At 44.9% G+C, this 20,351-nt stretch overlaps 1 protein-coding gene across 1 annotated transcript in view; it reads right to left on the reverse strand.

Moving 5' to 3' along the window:
• The window catches only part of SERPINE2 (serpin family E member 2), a 70,293-nt gene that overhangs the window by 3,379 nt on the left and 46,563 nt on the right, over nt 1-20,351 (reverse strand). The window contains exons 4-7 of the mRNA XM_025278349.3: nt 16,328-16,525; nt 6,137-6,335; nt 3,748-3,848; nt 1,491-1,577 (exon numbers count right to left, since the gene is read on the reverse strand). Coding sequence (XP_025134134.1) covers nt 1,491-1,577; nt 3,748-3,848; nt 6,137-6,335; nt 16,328-16,525 — 585 coding nt within the window. The remainder of the gene's footprint in view (nt 1-1,490; nt 1,578-3,747; nt 3,849-6,136; nt 6,336-16,327; nt 16,526-20,351) is intronic.

Below are 20,351 nucleotides of genomic sequence, written 5' to 3' on the forward strand. Positions count from 1 at the left end.
AGTGAGAGGCCAGGGATGTAAACAGATAGAAAAGGCCATGGGGGGGGATACAGCGAGCAGGTGGCCGTCTGCAAGCCAAGGAGCGAGGCCTCAGGAGACACCAACCCTGACAACACCTTGATACTGGACTTCTGCCTCCAGAAATGAGAGGTAAATTTCTTTTGCTTAAGCCGCCTACTCTGTGGTAGCTTGCCATGGCAGTCCTAGCAGACTAACACAGCAGGGCTGGCTTCAAGAGCATGTGACCTGGGCCGTCACAAGACCCCACACTCACAGTGGCCCTATACTTGGTCTAGTGCTTTGTGGATGCTGACTTGAAATTTTTTTTTTTAATATTATTTACTTATTTGACTGTACTGGGTCATAGCTGTGGCATGCAGGATCTTTAGTTGTGGAGTGTGGGGTCTAGTTCCCTGATGAGGGATTGAACCCAGGCCCCCTGCATTGGGAGCACAGTCTTAGCTACTGGACCACCAGGGAAGTCCTTGAAATTCTTAGTAAGTTTTGAACAAAAGGCTCCATGTTTTCATTTAGCATGGGGCCCTGCAACTTACGTAGGTGGTCCTGCAGTACTAATTGGCAACACTTCTCAATAACTTTGGCAAAATTTAGATGTCACTTTCTAGCTTTTTGTTTTAAATGTTATTTTAAGGAAATAAAAATTAAATGTTTATTCTAGAAAGGCAATAAAGGGTCTATTTTGGGTACAAGTGGTACATTGTAATGACCAGAAATATTTGACCCAGTTACAAGTAAAGCTAAGACAGTTTATGAGTTCACAGAGTTTGGCCAGATCTATTCATCCAATTTCATATGGATAATTAGGGGGTACAAAAACCAGCCTAAGACTGTTCTGTTTTCTCCTTCATTATATGAGCCATTGAGGAGAAAGCAAATGTGGAAGTTCTAATTATCAACGAAGGCTGCGGAGCAATCCTGCCAGAACTCAACAGTTGCTTGCTAATTCTTCACTTGGTCCTGGATAGACTCGATTGGCTATTTTCCTATTAGTAGTTGCTAGTATTTTGTGTGTCAATATGAAGATGGGGCTTTACTGCCGATAAGAAGCCACAATATTCTTGATCCATCCGAGAGTGGGGGCGGGGGGTGTCAGCTAACCACCATCCTGTTTTTATGAAGAACAATGTATTAGAACACAGCCGTGCCTATTTGCTTGTATAGTCAGTCTATGCTGCTTTCACACTGCAAAGGCGGAGCTGAGAAGTGGAGAGGGAGCCGGTACAATCCACAAAATCATAAACTAGGTCCCATCCAGCTCTTGATGGAAAAGGTCTGCTGACCCCTGTCCTGGAGGAATTTCTACTGAAGTACTTTCCGTAATGTAACAGACCCTGAGCTTCACGGACGCCACTGTCTCCCGAGGTCAGCCCGCAACGCCTGGCTAGAAATGCGGCTCAGGACACAGTAGCTGAGCTGATGAAGGAACCGGGTGTACTTGCTCCCGGCCCCGAGACCCAGGGCTTACTTACTTGTTGCTGCTGAAGCTTTGGTTCCATCTTCACTAACTTCGATTTTTGCTTTTTGCAAGATGTGAGAAACATGAAGGTTTTCTGACCCTGTTTCCAGAAAATAAAACAGAAACAGCATTTGCTTGATATGCAGGCCACTGGGTTGGGTGAGAGAAGTAATTTTGAAGCCATGGCAAGTTTCAGTCCTTAAAAGGTGTTAGGAGAGGGTGGGATGAATTGAGACAGTAGCATGGACACATATACATTACCGTATGTAAAATAGATAGCCAGTGGGAATTTGCTGTATGACACGTGGGGAGCTCAAACCATGATAACCTAGAGGGATGGCATGGGGTTGGAGGGGGTTCCAGAGGGAGGGACATATGTATACCTATGGCTGATGCATGTTGATGGATGGCAGAAACCAAGACAATATTGTAAAGCAATTATCCTTCAATTAAAAATAAATTTTAAAAAAATCCAAAAATCAAAACAAAGAAGTGTCAGAGGAAGTGACTTCTGACAGTCCCCATGATGGAAGGGTGTAGGGTGACTGTCACTGGGGTGAATTTCAGTCTCTGCTCAGTGAACTGTGACCTCACTTCACAGCAGGGAGTCCGGGACCCCAAGTGTGTTAGTGCCTCTGTCGGTTCAACTCCCATCACTTAAGAATTTTATTAAAAAAATAAAAAGAGCAGAGGTTTAAAAAGGTAATCTAGTTTTCTGGAAGAAGCAAACCAACAATATTACTTTTCAATTACAGAATCTCACATCCAGAAAAAATATAGCACTTACACACAGGGAACCCATGGCCCAGAGTGTTAAGAAACTGTCCCCCAGTCACATGGCTCATTAGTGGCAGAGGAAGAGCCCTCTTTTCCTAACAAAAGTCCCTCACTTAAGGGCAGAGCAGTGACAGAGGAGGAGGAGCCAGGCTCAGAAGTGCAGCTAGGCCCCTGGGACCTTCTACTGAACACCCTTCCCTTCTCAGCAAATCTCACCATTCCAGCAACACCCACTGGGGTCAGCGTTTGAGGAGAATGCAAACAGAAGTTAATGTTGACCCTGATGGGACACAGGTCTGGTGCAAAGGGATAAAAGTGCTTTTTGTGTTGTCTGCTTTTAAATCGTCTGCACTGGTACTCAGCTCTAATGTGACTGATCATGAATGAGAGACGCGTTTCCAGGGCCCTCGTCACCTGCACGGTTCAACAGAATGTCTCAGGAGAATTTCTGGCACCTGCTCCTCCCTCGGAACCCCTGTGAACACCCTGTCCCAGGTATCTAGTATTTAAGCTACAATGCGTAATCCTGAAGGGGAAAGTGCAGGGTAAAACAGCACTTCCCAGGCTTCACTGGGATGAGGAGCCTTGTTCAAGCAAAGACGCTGACTCAGTAGGTCTGAGTCAGACCCACGATCGTGAATTTCAGACAAGGTGATGCTAATGCAGCTGGATGAGGGAAGAGAGTTTGGTTAACACGGGATGAGAGCTCAGAACATCCATGGAGCTGCAGTTTTACCAGGGGAGTCGAGTTAATCCCCACGACAGGTAACCAGGTGTTCACTAACAGGCAACTGAGGTTGGTACTGAACTATTCTCTTATCACTCAGGGGGAAAAGTACAAAATGGAGCACAAATAATGTTTAAGTCTTGTCTGTGGAAGGAGCTGGCTGTGCTATCAATTAAAAGACAAAGATCAACCATTGAGATATGACTCTAGGGAAAAAAATTACATGTAACTGGCAAATGAAGGGATATCATACCAGCTGTGTCCTAGATGGTTTGGCAAAGGCAATTAATCAGCCTCCTTTGAATTTATATTTCAGATTAATGGGATTGAGATGCCAAAATCCTATTTGCACATACTGGCACCTGCAGTTGTTTGGTGGAAGTTAAGCCATTTGAGAGCTCAAACATTCTTGATCTTGAAAATTTGAAAATACAGGGGAAAATTGTGCATTTGGAAAAAGAAGAGACTAATATCTAATTAAGAGCCAAATTTTTAGGTAATGGAAACAATACATGAAATGTTTCTTTAAATGCATGCAGTCACGTAGGTTTCCCATGAAATGTACATGGGAAGTGTAAGGGATGGATGACTGATGCTGATATAAGTGATGAGGGCTCGGTAGCATCATTCGGTGAGGCATCCAATGAAACCCTGAAGAGTTTCACAGCAACACATTCCTAATGTTGACCTTTTCTTCCTGAACAAGTCAGAAACTCGGTTTATAACATACTGTTAAGTTTAAGAGCAAGTTTTAAATTGAACATACTTGTTATTTTTGCAAAATTCGCCTTTGATGGATCAAACATATCGGTGATGCCAAGGACTTTCAGCGGCTCCTTCAAATCTGTTTGTGCTACGGCTGTGAACCTAGCACAAAAGCAGAAAACAGGGAGAACATCATTATAAATGATACAAAATGATATAATCAATGCCAGTGGGGACAAATGTTTACAAACATGTTTTTAAATGTATACTCTGAACAGTCATATCTTAAATTTTAACCCCAAGATTTACGTGCCAGGTAAGTAGAGAACAATCTATCTCTCAAACATATATATGGCAAAATGGAACAGTAACAGCAAGTAGGGGGATCCTCACCCTCGTGGGCAACAGCTCCCCATTCTAGCCCGAGGAAGAGCTATGGAAGTACTTTCTCTTATGCTGAATGGGGAGATGCAGGGTTGCAATAGGAAAGAACCTCTGTATTCTCTTACAAGTTAATTGCTAAAGGGATGTTGCCTTTAAGCTTAAATTATACCTACTCACCCATCTCTGGGAACCCTGCCTCCCAGGTAATCTACATTAAGCTAACATACTTTTGTTTAGCTCATAGGAAATAGGCCAGGCCCACCTGTGAATGATTGCAGGGAGGAAGAAATTGACACATCCCCTCTGGAGACTGATGGAAACCAGGAAATTTTCAACTTTACTCCCTCCCCTTTTAGTATAAAAGAAGCCTGAATTCTAACTCAAGCAAGATGGTTCTTTAGGACACTGGTCCACCATCTTCACAGTCTGCTGGCTATCTGAATAAAGTCGCTATTCCTTGCTCCAGCAACTCATCTCTCTCTCTCTTCCCTTTCTTTTAGAATATTTATTTATTTGGCTGCTCCAGGTCTTAGCCGCAGCACTTGGGATCTTTGATCTTCGTTGAGGCATGTGGGATCTTTAGTTGTGGAATGTGGGACCTAGTTCTCTGACCAGGGATTGAACTTAGGCCCCTTGCATTGGGAGGAGGAAGTCTTAGCTATTGGACCACTAGGGAAGCCCCAGCAACTCATCTCTTTATTGGTCTGTTCTTGATGAGCAGTAGACTCAGTAACAGGGTATTGACAAGTGTTCAGTATTCTACAGTCTTCCCCCGTATCCAACCACAGAACCACCATGGTTATTGGGATTGTGGATGGTCAAAGGGAGGAGACACATTCCTGCTAGTTAAGTGTTTGCATTCTGGAAGCATTTTACCATTAAAACAGGGGTAAACATTAGGAATGATATTCCTTTGCATATGATACGGATTTGTGGGATACTTGGACTATCTGGCATTATAGCTGCTGCTGCTGCTGCTGCTAAGTCGCTTCAGTCATGTCCAACTCTGTGCGACCCCATAGACGGCAGCCCATCAGGCTCCCCCGTCCCTGGGATTCTCAAGATAAGAACACTGGAGTGGGTTGCCATTTCCTTCTCCAATGCATGAAAATGAGGAGTAAAAGTGAAGTCGCTCAGTCGTGTCCAACTCTTAGCGACCCCATGGACTGCAGCCTACCAGGCTCCTCCGTCCATGGGATTTTCCAGGCAAGAGTACTGGAGTGGGGTGCCATTGCCTTCTCCGGGGATTATAGCTGTACATATGTAAATGTCAGTTATTAAATCTGTCAAAAGAAGATGTGTTTACCAGATTTTATCACATCCTGTGGGAGAGCAGCAAGGGCAAGTGAGCAGATGGGCTGTAATGGTAATTTACTTACAATTATAATCTATGTACATTACCAACCTATTCATTTATGGCAAGCATTGCCTTATGTGAAGACTTATTTTACAACAAAAAACTCTTGGGAGGATTGCTATAATACTTATTATGAATACATGCCTCTGATTGCTTATCTCAGCGACTAGAGAATTAAAAGCTATCAGAACTGGAAGGTACGCGTGGTGTGTGTTCGATCGTATCCAACGGGCGACCCCATGGATGTAGCCCGCCAGGTTCCTCTGTCCATGGGATTTCTCAGGCAAGAATACTGGAGTGGGTTGGCATTTCCTATGCCAGGGGATTTTCCCGACCCAGAGATCAAACCCTCATCTCCTGCACTGGCAGGTGAATTCTTGAGCACTGAGCCACCAGAGAAGCCCCCTTTGAACAGTGAGATATACTATAAACCCTTGTAGTAGCACAGCAGCCTGTGGTCTGGTAGAGGGCTTAGTGACCAGGCTGTTTCCTCTGCTTCCCCATCGTCATTATCCTGCCACAGAAGAGGCACACGGGTTGAAAACCAACTTCTACAAAAGCATAGCTTTGTATTCCCACCATGCAATTTCTGCAAAATAAAGTGGGGTTTCATGATGCGTCACCCTTCGGTTGTCCGGTATGTGACACAGTTACTCCCAGGGCTCGAGGGCTCCCACTGTTTTCTCTTTTAGTGACAGGGGCTACTTACTTGGGCAGGATGACCTGCACCCGCTTGGGCACCATGGTGCTCACCCAGCTGTCGATGGTCTTAGTGCTGATGTGAGGGACAATGGCCGAGAGTGGGACGGAGCTCTCTGTTGGCAGCGCGATCAGCATGCTGATGCTTTCGCCATGGTAGGGCAGCTCGATGAAGTTGTACCATAGGCCACTGGGGGTGCTTGTAGACCCTAAAGAAATCAGAGGCAGGTTCAGGGCACCCTTGGTGACTTCCAGAAGGGGCATGAGCGGTTGTTGATGGCCAGGGTAGTTTTTTATTTATTTCATTGTGTTGACTTTGGGGCACATACTTTTATCGTTTTCCATTTTTTATATGCTCATTTCCCAAACATGTTCATTCACCTTTTGAATCTTTCAAATCTTCGGGGCCTACCACATGGTGTGTGTGTGAGTCGCCCAGTCGCATCCAACTCTGTGATGCCATGGACTGGAGCCCACCAGGCTCCTCTGTCCATGGGATTATCCTGGGCAAGAATACTGGTCTGGGTTGCCATTTCCATCTCCAGGGGATCTTCCTCACCCATCCAGGGATCAAATCTGCGTCTCTTACGTCTCCTGCATTGGCAGGCGAGTTCTTTACTGTCTGAGCCACCAGGGAAGCCCCCACCACATGCCACAAAGTAGGCATCAACAAACATTTCATTTTCAAAGGATGGCCATTCATGCATCCATTCTCCTTTTAATAGTGAGAAGACGACTGATATTCAGGCCCCATGTGCATATTTTTAAAAGATGAGAAACAGCTCATTTTCAAAATCATGATAACATTCAGGCGAGTATGTCAGGTGGTTGGCTCCTAACTGCTTCGCCTTTTATTTCATTTTTTGTATTATAAGATCTCTAGAAGACAAATAAATGCCCAGCCACGTTAGTCTACACAGCACTCACTGCTTTTCCCCTTCATTTTCTGTTTTTATGAAAGCTTCCAAAAACAGCTTTCTTAGAAAATAAAAGACAAGGGCAATTATTTTTTCCTTCCCTGGTAAAGAATTCTTTAGTCTAGACATGTCTAGAATGCCTTTGGCCACACTAAATCTAAGTAGAATTAAACCAGATCACAAGGCATGTAGAATACAGTGCTTTGTAAGAAGTTGACCTTTATCAGATGGATGAAGGGGTGAATGTGAGCTGCCTAAGCATGATTCTTTTGGTGGAGTCTCTGTGTGTGTGAAGAGGAGTTGTGGCAGGGGCGTGTAGTAAACAGCTTCCCCTGTTTAGGGTCCACTCTTTGCCAGGCCCACACCAATTATGCCAACACATTTAGAATCTACAGCACCCTACAAAGTAGATTTAAGCAGTCTTATTTTACAGCTGTGAAAGTGAAAGTGTTAGTCACCCAGTCATGTCCGACTTTGCAACCCCATGGACTGTAGCCAGCCAGGTTCCTCTGCCCATGGGATTCTCCCCGTAAGAATACTGGAGTGGGCTGCCATTCCCTTCTCCAGGAGATCTTCCTGACTAAGGGATCGAACGTGGGTCTCCTGCATCGCAGGTGGATTCTTTACTGTCTGAGCCACCAGGGAAGAATTTTATAGCTGGGGAGGCTACAATTAGAGACACTAACTTGTCAAGAAGGGACACGTGGCTGAGAAGTGGAGCAGAGCTCCATAATGACTCAGTACGTCTAAACCCAAAGGTGCTCCTCCTTCACTCCCAGACTCCCTACTCATTCTTCATCCATTCCGGTAATTACCATGAGGGCTTTCTGATAGTTTACGGTACCCATGCTTACTAATAAAGACCCAAGAGTGATTTAAACCAGCACTTCTCACAAAGTCATCTAGAGAACACACAGCCTGCAAGACACCTGGCAGACAAAACAAATTCCACATCCCAGGAAGCTCCGGACACTTGATGCTTCTTGCACATTTATAATACACAACAGTCCAAGAAAGGCTCTGAGAGGTCCCGAAGAAAACTGTTTAACTCTAGTTATTCCCAGGTTTCCTAAATTTATTTGATCTTAGAATCCTTTTATCCCACGTGAAGGGGCTTCCCTAGCAGCTTGGTGGTAAAGATTCTGCCTGCCAATGCGGGAGACAATTCCTGGGTTCAATTCCTGGGTCTGGAAGACTCTGGAGAATGAAATGGCTGCCCACTCCAGTATCCTTGCCTGGAGAATCCCATGGACAGAGGAGCCTGGTGGGCTACAGTCCATGGGATCACAAAGAGCTGGACATGACTTAGTGACTACATAACAACAACAATCCCATGTGAAACATTCAAAACAAAACTAAGCAGGACAACTGAGGATCGCCCACCAGAGGGAGCACAAGTGCAGTCATGGCGGGTGTTGGGGAGAAGCCCAGGGCGCAGGTGTGGGGCCCAGAGGGGCCATGAGCATCCCAGGAAAAGAGCCTTCCACAGAGCATGCCTGAGCATCCCAAGAAACCTTTACATTAGCCATGCAATGGGAGAGCTGTAAGAATTAACTACGTGAATGGAAAACCAGCATTTCTAGATTAAGTGGAATTCTGAAATGTTTTCTTGAACACTTCCAACTTTAGAAGAAGACCTCGGTGATCCTGGTGAGGTTCCTTAACCTCTGTGTGCCTCCTGGTTTGGAGAACAGAGAGATCAGGAAAATAAAAAGCGTGAAAAAAATGTAACTAACCAGGCCCTACTGTAATAGCACAGGGAACTCTGCTCGATGTTAAGTGGCAGCCTGGAGGGGGACTTGAGGGAGAGAGGATACGTGTACATGTATGGTTGAGTCCCTTTGCTGTCCACCTGAAACTATCCCAACATTGTTAATCAGCTATACTCTAATATAAAATAAAAAGTTAAAAAGTGTGTAGCCCACAAGATCACTGTGAGGATGAATTCAGAAGCCATATACAAGGTACTCAGCGGGGTTTCCCTGGTGGCTTAGTGGTAAAGAACTCATCTGCCAATGCAGGAGACGTGGGTTTGATCTCTGGCTTGGGAAGATCCCCTGGAGGAGGAAATGGCAACTCACTCCAGTATTCTTGCCTGGGAAAAATCCCATGGACAGAAGAGCCTGGCGGGCTATACAGTCCATGGGGTAGCAGAATTGGACACAACTTAGTGATTAAACAACAAGGTTCCCAGCAGGGCCCGGCCATGGTGGGTGCCCAGTGAATGCTGGGCCCCTCTTCCTCCTCCTCTGAATGACCAAGAAGGACAAAACATTTAGGATGAGAAAAAAGAGAAAGTGAGTTTCTCTCATGATCTTCACTTGACTTTTTTGGGGGGATGACCGTTGCTAATCACTGCATCTGAGACAAGGAACTTCAGTAAGCCCTTTCTCCAGAGAGGGGTTGGGAGGGAGGTCCTGATGAAGGGAGAGACTGCGAACTTTGATACATAGTGAAGTGAAGTGAAAGTCGCTCAGTCGTGTCCGACTCTTTGCGACCCCATGAACTATATAGTCCACGGAATTCTCCAGGCCAGAACACTGGAGTGGGTAGCTTTTCCCTTCTCCAGGCGATCTTCCCAACCCAGGGATTGAACCCAGGTCTCCCGCATTGCAGGGGAATGCTTTACCAGATGAGCCACAAGGGAAGCCCAAGAATACTGGAGTGGGTAGCCTATCCCTTCTCCAGTGGATCTTCCTGACCCAGGAATCAAACCAGGGTCTCCTGCCCTTGCAGGCAGATTCTTTACCAACTGAGCTATCAGGGTATGTAAGAAACGCTTTTAGCTGTGTGTGTGTGAGTCGCTCAGTCCTATCTGACTCTTTGTGACTCTATAGACTGTAGTTTGCCAGGATCTTCTGTCCATGGAATTCTCCAGGGAAGAATGAGTGGGTAGTCATTCCTTTCTCCAGGAGATCTTCCCAATGCAGGGATCGAACCTGGGTCTCCCGCATTGCGGGCAGATTCCTTACCGTATGAGCCACAGTAATATGACAAAATGGTGAAGCTCTTAGAATACGTGACACTACAGGAGGACACGACAGGCTCTCCTTGAGCAAGAACTATGTGAGCAATTCGTGGGTTGTCACTTGGTGTCTCCTGTTCCCATCATATGCCTCTGCCTGTGGAACTGCCCAGGCACCTGGGGTGCTGGTCTCAGCTCAGGACACACGTGGACCTCACTCTCACCCAGGTTCTGTCTCAGGGCTGCCTGAGAATCCAAGATGAGATTCTGTGTCTTTCCCCTGCATCATAAAATGGTCTCAGCAGAAACTGAAAATGATGAGAAAGAGAAAAAAAACAACAACAAACCACTTGCTAATAAACCTTTTAATTCTCAAAGAAAACATTAGGTTTCTATGCTGGTAGAGCTCATTTTTGGAAACTGTGAAATCTGGGAAGTTGCTAATAAAGGACTGCTCCAGGGCATGAAATAAGGACCCGGAGGTGTTCATTAACCACTTTTAGAAGTATTTTCTGTTCTGGTGAGAATCAGGGTCATGAAAAATGAAGTTATGAGCTGGAGTGTGTTCCAGGTGGGGTGAGAGCTGCTACTTCTACCAGGGAATCCAGCCTCAAGGGGACATATCGTTAACTGATCAGTAAGGTGAATAACAGCTAATCAATTTGCATCTAGTCGCTCAAAGCTGCCTGATGTTCCATTTCTCCCCGGCCCCACTTCTTATCACAGGAGCAGATGACAAATGTCAGCTAGGAAGACTCCATAGACAGCCCCCTTCCACGCTTATCTTTGCTTGTGCAAAGTGAAAGTGAAAGTGTTAGTTGCTCAGTCATGTCCGACTCTGCGACCCCAGGGACTGTAGCCTACCAGGCTCCTTTGTCCACAGAATTCTCTAGGAAATAATCCTGGAGTGGGTAGCCATTCAAGGGATCTTCCTGACCCAGGTATCAAACCCAGGTCTCCTGCGCTGCAGGCAGATTCTTTATCGTCTGAGCCACCAGGGTAAAAAAACACTTTTCCTCTCTGTCCACCCAATCATGGAAGTACTGCTTTCACAGCATGGTTTTACAGAGGGCAAAGGTTAAAGACACAATTATCTGGAGTCAGAGGACCTGGATTCAAACCCTGGCTCCAACACACTAGCTCTGGGACTTGGGCAAGTTCCTGAACTCCAGGTCTCAGTTTCTCTATCTGTAAAATGGGATGATAGTACCCACCTTACACAGCTGTTGTGAAAATTAAATGAGATAACTCATGCCTGGAGCTCAGCCCAGTGGCTGCACACAGCAAAAAGCCTTCATCTATGGTATGAGCAGCTTTGTAAGATACTTTACTTCCTGAGTGCCAGAACTGATCCATCAGGAGAAACCACACCTGCTTCAGGGGGGCACAGCTCCTGGGTGGAATGAACCAGGCGAGGAAGCGGCATCTAGGGATTTTGTATCAAAGCAGGGAGCCTGTTGCCATCTCAGACCTCTTTCTGCCCCAGGCCCTCCATCCTTTAACATCTGGGAAGTAGACTGAGTGTTCTCCAGTGAGGAGAATTCCTGGAGTATATAGAGATGTGAATGGAGCAGCCCCATTCATTCTAAAGAGAAGGGAAAGGGTGAAAGAGGGAAAAATCAGTTTTTTCTCTTAGATGAATGAAAGTGAAAATGTTAGTTGCTTGGTTGTGTCTGACTCTTTGTGACCCCCATGGACTGTAGCCCACCAGGCTCCTCTGTCCATGAGATTCTCCAGGCAAGAATACTGGAGCAGGTTGCCAGTTCCTTCTCTAGGGCATCTTTCCAATCCAGGGATCAAACCCGCATCTCCCGTATTCCCTACATTGCAGGCGGATTCTTTACTGCTGAGCCACTAGAGAAGCCCTCTTAGATGAATGGTGATCCACAAAATCTTTTAATGAACAGGCAAAGAATCAAACATTGAAAATACAGAGAAGATTTAGAACTTTCTGTAGGTGGTGCTTTGCAGATGGTCTGGTTTTTCTGGAAAGCCCTGTAAAGTACTCTGATTCCTACTTTAAGTCCTATAATGGAGGAGATAACCACGGTTCTTAAGTGTTAAGAACCCTTCTCAGCCTGTAAAAAATGAGAGAGAATATTTTAAATATTCAGTATCAAGAAATCCTTGTAGATGAAAGTCCCTCTAATTACTTCTACTACAAGCAGCTTTATGGATTTCAGAGTTCTTAAGGAACTGTTCAGGCTATTCTTAAATAGAAATTGAAATATATATTTGAGAAAAAGAAGCACACGTTGATCCACCATACATGGTAGTCTACAATCAGGCTGCAATGGAAAGGGAGTCTGGGGAGAGTTGATGGAGAAGGAGATGTGGTTTGAGCAACTGGGTTGAGTACTGGTGCCATTTGTTGGGCAAAGGAACACTGCGGGGAGAAGCAGATGGTGAGGGCAATAGTGTGTCTACCTGCGGGACTAGAACTTGGTAGACAACTAAGCGGAGATGTAATATGGACACACAGGTACAAGCCATAAGCTCAGAGGAGAGTGGAAGCTGGAAACATACTGTGTATTCACAGAACACACGTGCACATATTCATATAATGTATGTCTGGATTCTTCTGTGGTCTTTTTCAAAATAAGTGAGTCTCTTAAGTCTAAATTCATAGCAATAAAAATAAAAAGGTTGTTAACAACTTTGACTCAGCAATTCCTATCCAAGGAAATTGCCTTTATTGATTTATTAATTTATTCATTTGGCCATGCTGCATGGTTTGTGGGATCTTAGTTCCTTGATCAGGAATCAAACCCAGGGCCCTGGCAGTGGAAGCGCAGCATCCTAACCACTGAACCACCAGGGAATTCCCAAGGAAATTATCTCTAGCAGTTCCAACACAAACATCTAAAGATTCATGTACAAGAATGCTCCTTCTAGTGCTGTTACAGAAAAAAAGTAAATGGCCATCCAGAGGATACTATGATATGTGGAATGCTATGTAGCTGATAAAAGGATCAAGCAGATCCAAAGAAGTGACATAAAGTTTTCCAAGGGAGATTGTCTAATAAAACAGGTTACCAAATAGAAATTATAGTGTAATCCCATGTATGCAAAAAGTTGCACAGACATTTTATATACCCACAGAAAAGGTCTCAAATGATCCACCAAGCACTTAATAGGAGTTTTTATACTGGAAAGGGGATAATAGGGGAATATTTTTTTTCTACCTTACATACTGTTATGTTTGAAGATTTTGTAATGAGTGTGAAATATATTTCCACTAATTTTAAGGCTTTTTTTTAATGGAAAAATTTCTGCCTTCAAAGTACTTACAGTTTATGGAACTTAAGTCAGAAGGGTTTTCCCCTCTTATTTCCATCCTCTCCCTTACTGTTTTACTAAGTGAATCCTCTCAGAGACCTTGACATCTCGGGTGAAAAGTCAGGAAGGCTGATAAATGGGTAAATGGAACAGCAATGTTCCAGCAAAGTGACCAAGGATGGCTCAGCTTGGCTGAGGCCCACGAGAAGCTGGGCAGCAGGCACCAGAGGCCATGTGAGTGACCAACTGCCAGGACCGCCTGCCTCCAGCCCTGGCTGGTCATGTGGTCAGACAGTGACGAGACAGGCAGAAAATGGGTGACCCGCTGGGCGGTCTACTGTCATGAAAACAAATGCCTGCCTGCGGCCACCATGGACTACTGGGCTTTCTTCACAAGACAAACTGGCCCCCTCTTTCCATGAAAAGCTGCCTTGCCGGCCAAAGGGGGAAACCTGGGAACAGACAATGCCATGGAAGGCCCTGGGTTCCAATCCCAGGTAAAGAAAGTGGGGCAGGGAGGACGGCCCCAGGCCACTTGCAGTGTTGACTTGGGAGGGAACAGGACCGACAGGACTTTCATGGTCCGCTCTGAATTCAGCACAGGTGAGTCGGGTCCAACGGCTAACAGGCAGGACACCAAACGGGGGCAATTAAATTCATGGAGGGACCATTTATTAAGCAAGGGGAGGACACAGAGGAGTCATAGGATGGTACCCTGGGCCACAAACCTGAGCACCATTACCAGCCCTAGGCGGGGAGGGCTGAGGGGAGGGGGTGGTGGCCCAGAGACAAAGGACCCTTGGGCAGGTCCTGACAGCCGGAGACCTTGCTTGGGGAATGAGGCGGCCCCGGTGATGCAGGGAGAGCGCTGGGGTGCCAATGCCTGACCCTGCTCTCCCCCTTTACTCCGCCACCTGCTGGTTCACCCCATCAGCCAACCAACAGGAAGCCCGGGGCAAGGAAACCCACTGATGCGGCCTCCTGGGGGCTCAGAAGGGAGGGGAGGAGGGAGAACATGAATCAGAGAAGGCGGGGAAGAGATTCCCCACACCGTGGACTGTAAGAATGTATTTGTCTCACTTTCTGTAAAGCGCACACATATTCTTAGATAAATTAGTTCTTAATCGAGAAGCCACCTGGAGATATAACTCCCTCCCAGGAAACATCCTACACGTTCAAGAAATTCCTACGAATACAAACATTTTCATCTTCATGGGAATGTCTACAGAAGCCTTGCATTTGAATCTTTCCTGACTTATTCATTATTTTTCAGCAATAGAAATATACAGTGAGGCCCTCTCCAATTTGGTTTATTAGAATGTATAAATACTGATCTAAAACAAAATAGCTTTTCTTCAGATAGGAGCTAGAGGCAATGCTAGTGTTCCAAAGATGTTTTCCTAGGAAACGTAACCTGCAAGTGATTTATAGACAAAATGAGCCTTCTATTTTTAAAATTTTATTTATTTGCATTTTTTTTTGGCCTTGCTATGTGGTTTGTGGGATCTTAGTTCTCTGACCAGGGATTGAACCCATGAGAGTGTGGAGACCTAACCACTGGACTGCCAGGGAATTCCCGAGAGATTTTTATTCTCCTCAGTTTCTTTGCATGACACCTTTCTGTAGGACTTTTAAATACGTATTATCTTTAAAAAAATGTACTGAGTGGGCGACAAAATACCACCTGGAAGCTTAATAAATGACAAGAGGAAGAAAAGTGACTGTTTATTGCGTCCCTCCCGTGAGTCATTCCTTAATCTAAAGAATTAGGCAGCTAGAGACATGAAGAGAAGTGCCTGATCTAATACACACTGTATATGCAAATGGAGTGCTTGGGACCCACACGTCCACATACAGACTGGAGACATGAAGGTTAACTTATAAATGAAAAGGTAGTTTAACTGGACCACAAGTATTTCAATGAAAGCAGGTTTATAAAATAATCACCAGCCTTAGTTCTCTGTGGTAATGAGGGCAGAAATGGGTCATTCCCTGCCCCCCCACAACTATAAAACTGACATATGCTCATTTAAAAATTTTTCAAACTCAAAGAAAAATAATCATTTGAAATACTACCACTTAACATCTTATTGAACATCCTCCAAGACATGACTGTATGAATATATAGAAAGTATTTTACATAAATGAGATGAAACAGCATCTGCTGTTCTGTAACTTGTTTTCTGAAATCAACCACATATTATATAACTTTCTACTTACATAAATCTAATTGTCATGTGTGTTCCACTACATGTACGTGTATAGCTTCTAGTTGTTTGCCAGTGTGTGATTATCTTCAGATTATAAATTCCTTGGTGTGAAACTCTTGGGGCTCAGCTTCTAGAAAGTCAGTCAGACCACAGCCCCCCCAGCCCCACAGCACTCAAGGGCGCCCATGTGCCCCCACACCAGAGTCATGACTGGGCTGGCCTTGTCAATCTTTGCAATTTTTGCTAATCTGATCAGTGGAAAATAAATCTAATTTTTATTTTCATTTTTAATTTGGTAATGTAAGATTGCTAATGATGAGTTGACAATGCATTCATACGTTTACTGTCCATTTATACTTCTTGCGTCCTAAATTGTCCTTTTATCTTTAAATTTCAACCTAAAAGGGATGCATGTGTTACATATTAATACATGTTGCTGTTTAGTCGCTAAGTGGTGTCCCACACTTTCATGACCCCACGGACTGTAGCCCACCAGGCTCCTCTGTCCATGGGATTTCCAGGCAAGAATACTGGAGGGGGTTGCCATTTCCTTCTCCAGGGGATCTTCCCAACCCAGGGATCAAACCCACGTCTCCTGCAGTGGCAGGCAGATTCTTTACCACTGAGCCACCAGGAAAGCCCACAGTAATACATAACCTTTGTAAATAATGCCAAGACTTACCATGAGCTTTTAAAAAATCCTGCCCTCCCCTCCCCCGTGCTTTTTACAAACTAAAAGGGAAGACTGCCCCTGAACTTAGTGACAACAGTTGAGGGCCTTTCCACGGCTGGCACATTCTAGAACACAGCCTCACCCAGCGTGAACTTACCGCAGCGGAACACAGAGAGCTGGGCCAGCATGGGCACTTGGTAGGATTTCCCGTCAGCTGCCACAAATGTGCGCTTCTTGGTGTTCTCAGGCAGAAACCGTGATCTCCACAAACCCTTAAAATACACTGCGTTGACCAGGACCAGTCTGGTGAGGACGCCGTTGAGAAGATCTGGGGACAGCAGATTGTCGATCATACCTGTGCAGGCAGAGAACAGACATGGAGGACACTTGGGACCGGACATCCATTAGCAGGCAAAGGCAGCTGAGGGGTCAGGGGGAATGAAAAAATCTAACAAGTTTTAAGATTCAAAGATTTCTAAAAGACCTTTCACAATATCCTCTTGTCCTTCTAATTGTTTTCCTCACTAAAAATTAAAAGCTGAAAAAAAATTAAAAATCAGTGAACTAGAAAAGACTTCAGAGACCCTCTATTTAGAGTCACCAAACTTTTCATCAAGAAATTCTTTTAAAGTTGTAGGATATAAGAGCAACATACTAAAAATCTCTGTTTCTGTACACTCAGAATGACCAATTAAAAAATAAAATGAGAACAAATCCACTTATAATAGCATCAAAAATAATCAAAGGAATATATCTAATAAAAGCACAAGACAAGAACACTGAAAAAAATGATTTTATAACTCATTCCCTACAAGCCCCCTGTTTTAAGAACATTTTGCTGCTGCTGCATCACTTCAGTCGTGTCTGACTCTGTGAGACCCCATAGACGGCAGCCCACCAGGATCCCCCGTCCCAGGGATTCTCCAGGCAAGAACACTGGAGTGGGTTGCCATTTCCTTCTCCAGTGCATGAAAGTGTAAAGTGAAAGTGAAGTCGCTCAGTCGTGTCCGACTCTTAGCGACCCCATGGACTGTTGCCTACCAGGCTCCTCCATCCATGGGATTCTCCAGGCAAAAGTACTAGAGTGGGGTGTCATTGCCTTCTCCGTAAGAACATTTTACTTATCCTCATAAGCTATACTCATTAATTCATTTCTGTGTTTGATAATAACTGACACATGTGACTGCCATTGAGGGCTTTGGTTGGTACAAGATAAACTGGTGTCATGTTGATTTGTTTTAACTCTTGGGTTGATTTAATCCCAGTTAAAAATAAAGGAACATTTCAGCCTATGCAATGTTATCAAAGCTAAATGCTTAATTTCTCTTAAGATTTTAGGAATGTGGAGCATTAGTTTGGAATCCCTGGTTATTACAAAGCTACTTAAAGAAGAGGTAGGACTAAAATCGGTGTCTATATTGATGGGTCAGGGATCCGTCTAGGCTCATATTACAGAGATTAAAAAGAACCAGGGTCTGTCTGTATGGAAAAACTATTTGTTAAGGAAGAGCTCTTCACAAGGCATTGGGATGGTCCAGCTTGTTTGTGCAGGATTAAGGAGCAAACATAGCTGTTGTGGTTTCAGGATGCTCTTGTGAATGCATGGAGATCCCCCTCAAGTGCTATCTCTGCCTGAAGCTTTGGATTTTCATTTAGGTTCCTTTTGCTTGGCGTTTAAAGATTCAACTGTGTGTTAGTGTGTGTGTGCACCTGTGTATGTGTGTGTATCTGTCTCTCTGAGTGTGTACAGGTTTAAGAGAGATCACTAATACCAAAACTATTAAAAATGAGTTCACTGTAGCTTTTAATCCAAAAAGTACCTAATATAAATGCCTGTTACAATACCTTAAACGGTGGGAATAAAACCAACAGCTTCTGAAGAAGCAAGACTATCTAATTCAGCAGAGAGAGCTTTAAGTCCTTTTAGATGAAGCTCAAGAAGACTCAGACGGACAATAAATAGATGTTTATGTGAGTCATCGTTAAGAAGCACACCAGGATGGATACCCTGACCCGCAGGGTTCTCAGTAAGTCAGTGTCATCACTGCTCTTTACTTACACCAGGGGGCGCCAACGCCCCCTTATAGCAGGATCTGCAAGAACACAAGCGCTATAAATAGCCATCTTTCTATGCAAGCGGCCTCTGTGAACATTGGATCCTGTGGAAAGGAAGTGAGAATTCTGTGCTCCAGCGAGTCAGTTTCCCAATAGCGGTGTCTTGCCTTCGCTGGGACCATTATCCATCCAGTCCAACTCCTACATACCTTTGAGATACAGCTCAATGGTCCCCTCTTACAACTCTTCTCTGACCCTCCTCCCATCTCCCAGGAGTTTCCATAAAACCCAATGCTCAGCACTATTGTTACACGGCAGCATTTTATTCTAGCCAAATGTAACATCTATCTCCTTCAACTAAACTGTGAGCTGCGCAAGAGCAAGCACCCCGTCATCAATTATTGAAAAATCACACCTAAGACGCTACGTTCACTCTGTTGGTGCATACCAAGAGTCTGAAGCAACCTCTTCTGCCCTTTTTCCTGAGACAGATAAAGCCTCTTACTGCCACTAGGTTTAGGCTGGCTCAGCGGTAAAGAATCTGCCTGCCAATGCAGGAGACACAGGTTCAATCCCTGGGTCAGGAAATTCCCTTGGAGAAGGAAATGGCAACCCACTCCAGTATTCTTGCCTAGCAAATCCCAGGGACAGAGGAGCCTAGTGGGCTACAGTCCGTGGGGGTCACAAAAGGGTCAAATACAACCTAGCAATTAAACAAGACAACTGCTATTGGTAGAACTAAGATATAATAAGGGAGCACAAAGAAATAAGAAGAAAAAAATGCATGGTTTAGAGGCAAGGAGGGACCTGCCATCAATAACTGTCATGAACATGCATCCATCATCTATCCACCCATCCATCTATCCATGCATTCATTCTTTGATGCCTGCCTACCGTGCGCCAGGAATTCTTTTAGGTAAGAAAACAAAACAAAAATAAACCCTGTCCCTCAAAAAGCTATAGATTAGAGGGAGGTGGAGGCTGACATAAGTGACTTGGAAATACAATTGTAATAAATATCCTGCAGTAAAAGTACGGATACTTAAGGATATGAAGGCAAGTAAGAGGGGGATGCGATCTGGTCAGTGAGATCAGAGATGGGTGAGCTCCTTGAGGAAGTATTACGTGAACCCACAGCTGTAAAAATAGCTCACATTTGCTGAACATTATTTCTAAAGTGTCAAGTTTAAATGCCTTATGAGTATTATTCATATTCCCATAACAGCCTTAATGTTATTACAAGAATTCTAGTAGGCTCCACTGTCATTTATTTTTCCTTCAGTCTTTCTTTTTTTGGCTGCACCATGAGGCTGGCAGGATCTTAGTTCCCCCACCGGGGATCGAACCCATGCCCTCAGCAGTGAAAGCACTGAGTCCCAATCACTGGACGTCGGGGAAGTCCGGTACCACTATTATATCACCTCCCCATTTTACAGAGGAGGATGCTGAGGCACAGGGAGGTTAAGTAACCGGCCTGATGTTACACGGCCAGTAGGTGTCAGAACTGATATTCAAACTAGGCACTTAGGCTTGTAAGGGCTATGCCGTTCATGAGATAGTGTAAAATGAACAGGTCAGGGGCTATTGGGGAGAGAAAGCATTCCAGGAAGCAGGATGCACGGGGGTGTCTGTGATTGGAGACAGGATGGCCGAGAGACTGGGAGGGGGCCCGCATGGCTGGGTCCAAGGCCATAGAGAGGGTGTCCCAGGCAAGCCGTCACCATAACCTTGGCACACTGGAAAGTCTCCCCCACCCTCTGCAGGGCAGGATCTGTCATCTCCACGTGGTGGTCTTCCACATGTGGACTGATTCACCTCCAATGTCTCTCTGAGACCTCGCACGTAGCCAAGTGCCTCTGAGTGGGGCCGTCTGAAAATCTGTAGGAGTGTTTCTGGCTGAGTGGACAGTGACCAGAGATGCTACCTGTCTTGTAATGTTCAAAACAGCCCCACGCAGTGAACGGTCCTGCTTCCGGCATAACTTTCCAACACTCCGCTGCAGAGTCATGTTGCTGAGAAACCTGCTCAAGGTCATCTGAGCCCAGAACCTCACTTTTCTTGCTTGTAAACATGAAGTATCTTTTTAAAAAATATTTTATTTTTAATTGGAGGATAACCGCTTGACA

This window comes from Bubalus bubalis, chromosome 2 (genome assembly GCF_019923935.1).
Source record: "Bubalus bubalis isolate 160015118507 breed Murrah chromosome 2, NDDB_SH_1, whole genome shotgun sequence".
Taxonomy (NCBI): Eukaryota; Metazoa; Chordata; class Mammalia; order Artiodactyla; family Bovidae; genus Bubalus; species Bubalus bubalis.